Source organism: Sinocyclocheilus grahami, unplaced genomic scaffold, assembly GCF_001515645.1.
Source record: "Sinocyclocheilus grahami isolate Dianchi unplaced genomic scaffold, SAMN03320097.WGS_v1.1 scaffold189.1, whole genome shotgun sequence".
NCBI lineage: Eukaryota > Metazoa > Chordata > Actinopteri > Cypriniformes > Cyprinidae > Sinocyclocheilus > Sinocyclocheilus grahami.
In genome coordinates this window covers 1180115-1185589 of record NW_015505368.1, presented here as the reverse complement: position 1 = coordinate 1185589, position 5475 = coordinate 1180115, and the positions used below count along the sequence as shown (strand labels likewise).

General features: G+C 35.2%; 1 protein-coding gene across 2 annotated transcripts in view; it reads right to left on the bottom strand.

Moving 5' to 3' along the window:
• LOC107594709 (metastasis-associated protein MTA1) overlaps nt 1–5475 on the bottom strand; it is a 67396-nt gene that overhangs the window by 8510 nt on the left and 53411 nt on the right. For both annotated transcript variants that reach the window (XM_016284864.1, XM_016284865.1), the window contains exons 9-12: nt 3470–3658; nt 2122–2196; nt 1982–2040; nt 1737–1864 (exon numbers count right to left, since the gene is read on the bottom strand). In XM_016284864.1, the coding sequence (XP_016140350.1) occupies nt 1737–1864; nt 1982–2040; nt 2122–2196; nt 3470–3658 (451 nt within the window). The remainder of the gene's footprint in view (nt 1–1736; nt 1865–1981; nt 2041–2121; nt 2197–3469; nt 3659–5475) is intronic.

The following is a 5475-nucleotide window of genomic DNA, read 5'->3' as shown; positions in this document are numbered from 1 at the left end:
GTGTTTTCCTGTATGGGGGTTGGTGAAGATACGAGTGGGAGAGTTTAAGACAAGTGAATGAGACTTCGCAAGAAGAGTAGGAAGAGAGTGTGTTGTGTGGGCAGCACAGAAACCTGACGATGGCTTACCATCCAAACCGTTGTGCTGCTCGTAGCTGCGTTTGCCCAGGATGGTTGGGGAGCCGTTGTTGAGGATGGGTGTGGATTTGATGGGCGTCAGGCTGCCCATGGAAATGGTGGCGCCTCGTGGAGGATCTGATTTGGGTGGGCAGGGGTGGGCCTCTGGAACACGGTTTGAAAAGACATGATTAAAATGAGTTTGCTTGAAAATCTGAAAAAAAGCCTTTGGAAGGAAAGGCAGCTTCACTCACCCAGATATCTAACCACTGACTCTAAAGGCTTCCTTACTGTCTGCTTTAGAGATGGAAGCTTTTTGGACATATCTGGCAACCTAACCGCACCTGAAATATGTCAAAAAGAAACGCAATTAAAATGATGTATTCTACTTAGGTTTAAAAGACTGTGGTAATTCAGTACAGGGTCAATGACACAAAACTCTTTTTAATTAAAAAAAAAAATGCAGTTCATTTATTGTATGAACATGTTTTCCCTTATATGTTCATTTTTTGTGTGTGTGTTGGCACAATTCAGGGTGGTCCAAAAAGACAAAAAAGCCTATTTAAAAGAATGCAGTATTGATAGTTTAGCATAATTTGTAATTTTTTTTATTCACATTTACATAATTTTGTTTTATTAGAATTTCGGTAACACTTTATAATGAGGTTCCATTTGTTAATTGTATTTAATGCATTAATTAACACCAAGCAATACATTTGTTACAGTATTTTTGTTAATAAAAATACAACTGTTCATTGTTAGTCCATGTTAGCTCTGGCTCATTACATTTGTCTACCAAATCAGTCCTGTGGTATAACCAATATACAGAAACACGAAGGGAAAAAAATTATAATAATGACAAGGATCCCTGTAGATTCTCGACACTGTGACAGGATCAGTAAGTATCTTAAAATATCAAATATTAATAAACGTTAAAATATTTTATCTGTTTGTGACAGGTTAAGGTTGTAAAATGAAGTTCCGGTTGTGAAATGTCAAATGGCATATGGTACAACCTCCCAACTTAGTTAATTAATTGAAAAAAAATCTAAATATTTAAATTTTCTATTTTTTTACTCTTACTTTTTATTTGATGGTTACATCACATAACATTTTTGAGCCTTTAAATATAAACTTTTATTTAAATAGTATTAAAGTTTTTTAAACCATATGAAATGAACAAAAATACAAAAAAAGTAAATTTTAAAAAATTTGGTACATGTGTTTTAAACTTGATTTTTAAAATATATATATATTTTTCCATTCATTAACCCACAATTTAATTGAAAAATAAAATAAAATAGGAAAAAAAAAATAAAATTACATTTTTAAAGCTCATGATTCATATGTAAATTCCACAATAAGAAATAGCATTAGAGCAATTTACAGGTTTGGAACGACATGACGGGGAGTAATTAATGACAGAATTTTCATTTTTGGGTGAACTATCCCTTTAATACAATGTCAGAGAAAACTTCATGATGACTGTTTTTGATGGGAGAAATCTTGACTAACATTACCAGGGGGAAAAAATGTAACTCATCTGTACAAATACTTTGTCCTTTCAGTTTAACATCACCTTTAGCATCTGAAGTACTTGAGAGCGTCTCAAATACTCACTGTAACAGCTCTCGCATGCTCTGGCCAATCCGACAGGCTGGTCTGGTGCTCCTGGAAGCACCCCTGCTCCATTCACGAGCCCTGGCTTCACGCTGCTCATGCTCAGCTGGTTAGGGTTGGGCTTGTTACTGTAGAAAAAAAGGCCATGACGGTTACTGGATTTCATCTGGTCAAAGTGCAATCACTCAAAGCTTATGGAGAAATGCAAAATCCAAGGTTGAACGTCGACCTTTTGAAATACTCACTAGTTTGGGATATAAACCTGCTTTAACTTGCTCTCAGCCTCGGCTGCTTTTAATCGTTTCTGTATGAAACAAGATCCAGTTAGTCTCAATGTGAAAACTATCTCTGTGCACAGAGACTTGAGACAGCAGTGTTGGATTACCTGCTGAACGTATCTGTCTGTGGTCTTCCACATGTAGTAATACTCAATGATGCTGGTCAGAGACTTCCAAGGAAGCTGGAATAGGAAAATAAAAGATCATTTAGAATGAATACTTCACTAAAATCATAAACAAATTGCTGTTTATTATATTTAACCCCGTATTTACAATGGATAGGTTACGATAATCCTCATGTCTTTCCAAACTCATAGGACTTGCATTTATCTTTGAAACACAAATGAAGATATTTTCAATCTGAGAGATTTCCGTTCCTCCTCTGAACATCCACGCAAACCAAAACTTGGGTTTTTATATATTAATTGTAAAAGTAATCTCTATAAATTGAGCAGTTTAATCAAAGTCTTCAGAGGAGACATAATCAATTTACAAAATTAACAGATTTATGTTAGGCTTTTTTTCCACATAAGCACTGCTCATTAGAGAACCTCAAATATGGTAAATAAAAGATCAACAACATATGTAGGCTAGGCTATATATATATATATATATGCAATGTCTTTTTAATGTGTGAAAATTTTGGTTACATTTTTGGACTTTCAATAAATGGACAAAAAGGAAGAGAGAATCTTAAAGTATCTTCATTTGTGTTCTGAAGATGAACAAAAGTCTATGTTTGGAATGACATTTTAAAACCGTTTAACTCGGAACCACTGACTAGATCACGGAGTCAGATCATTAGGTTGAAATTGAGAAACGGATCAGTGAACGAGTCTCACACATTAAAATTGCTCAAATCACTGAACGATGCAGCTGCAGTGGCTCTTGAGTTGCAGCTTACTACAGGTGTGGTTTACAAAGATTTGAAATGAGTCATATGGACTCTTTTATGGAGCTTTTTTGTCACTTTTTGACAAGTGTTCTCAAACATTTTAATTGTTTTGTACCACAGAAGGAAATTGTATGGATTTAAAAAGCAACATCAAACAAGTGAGTAAATGGTGACAGTTTTCATTTTTGGTGAAAGCAAATCTGTTCATGATGCCAAACAGAATTCCAGCTCCATTTCCCATCCTTTGTGTCCCTGAATGAGCTGGTTGACTTCTTTAGGGTGTGCCCATTTTCCATGCTCCTCCCTATTTCTCCAAGTAGAGATTTCTGACTGAAACCCAGAGCCGAAACACTCAATGCTGCACACACACCCATCGACCACCAGATGGCAGAGTTAAATGCACACTTGGCACACTTGCTGTCCCCTGAACAAAGGCAGTTTATCAGTCATTACTGCCACAATTACCTTAGCATATGCTGTTCAAATCTTTTCAAAGCCACGCTATGCTGTAGTACAAACTGAAGAAATCACCCCTTCTGCTTGTGTAAACACAAACTTACAAAGTCTTGCTGGATGTCAGCGAAGTCCTTGCCGTATTTCTCAAGCGCTTCCTCGAACAGGTTGGCTTCGGATGCACTCCATTCCTCCATTTCATCCCGGCAGAGCACCGGCCCACCCTGGGGTACCAGTGCCGCGATGGCCCGCGTCATGTCGTAGCCATTCTTATGCAACGTGTCCATGGCGTGAAACTGAAAAGAAAATAATTTGAAATAAAAACACATCATAAATGATGGCTCAAATCCAAGATTCATCACCAAACAGTCCATTGTTTTCAGCTGAAAATCTGAATAGCTCAATCCTGGGAACAACACAACACTGACACTACATGAATTGTGGAGGAATTGTGTGGGCAGCATGAGAGTGTGTATGTTTATGCATGGGGATGTTGCCCTCTGGCATCTTTCCTTCATGTTTTGTACACAACGGGCAGAGTTGGGTGGCTAGAGAGTGAAAACCGTGCTCTGATGTTCTTCTCGAACAGCCTATAGGCTAAAATTGAACATAGAGCTGGCAATAGGCCTTTCGCAATTATTACATAATCGCCTGGTGGAGATTATTTGATCTAATTGTGATTATTTGAGATGATTGTGATCACTGTGCACTTTAAATTCTAATCACATTTTGCCACTCAAATTCTGAGTTCAAGCATCCTGACGGAAACACGGACTCAAACAATGGCGTGAGTTTGACTGACCAATGGCATTCGTGAAAGCTATGTGTAACCGTTCTTATTTTTATAATAATTTGTGAACTTTGGCACACTTTACCTTTATGCAAAATGGAAACACTGAGACTGACGCCAAAACCAAAAAATGCTAATTTTAAAGTAGACTTTGCTTGAAATAACTATACATTTAATTAATAAAACAATCCATTATAATGTATTACATGTTTTTTCCTTGAATTTGTGTCAATGAAATAACATTTAGACTCCAACAACATTTACAAATATTGAATGAACTTCAAAACAGTACAATTAGTCATGTAATTATTCAGTCTGGGTTGTTTAATATAATTTTGACTTTAAATAAACTATTACAAACGGAGTAGATGTTTTTGTTGACTTATGACCGAATACTAACAACAATCTCTAAATCTTAAATTGACTTTTGACTGATATAAACACATCTGTACATACACAACAAAAGAAAAGAACCATTTCTAAAAGAAATGAACATGAGAGCTGGTGCCTTTTTTTATGTAATACGTAAGATGCTGGTTTAAATGAATTGTGCTAGTTCATGGATACACACTGAATTTATAATTGCATTTGAATTTTGACTGCAATATGCTTCAGTGTAATCTCTTTTCCGTCAATATATCATCCTAAAACAGTCATCATTTACATTAAATAAAACTGGATTTTTTTCATGCACACCTTGCTTCACCAAATACTGTTATCAGATATTAATTACTTCTGTTAAAACCTGCAGCCTGTTTTCTCTTTTAAACAAAACACAAACATGAGTTTCCGGTGTCTGATATTCTAGGTTATCCGTTTAGGTTATCAGACAAAAGCTAAATAACATGCGCAACAACAAAGATAAGATGAGATTTGAATAGAGGAGCATACCAAAAAAAAAAAAAAGATGAAAATAATATCATGATGAAAAAGCATCATTGGGACGTTCGGTATGTATTGTATTGGCTAGACTGTATTAGACTGTAAAATAAGATGAGAAAAGACATTTATTATGCCTCTTTTGTGACAGGATTAATAATATAATATAATATAATATAATTAATATGTGACCCTGGACCACAAAACCAGTCTTAAGTCGCTGGGGTATATTTGTAGCAATAGCTAAAAATACATTATATGGGTCAAAATTTATTGATTTTTCTTTTATGCCAAAAATCATTAGTTATTAAGTAAAGATCATGTTCCATGAAAATATTTTGTAAATTTCCTACCGTAAATATATCAAAACTTAATTTTTGATTAGTAATATGCATTGCTAAGAACTTCATTTGGACAACTTTAAAGGCGATTTTCTCAATATTT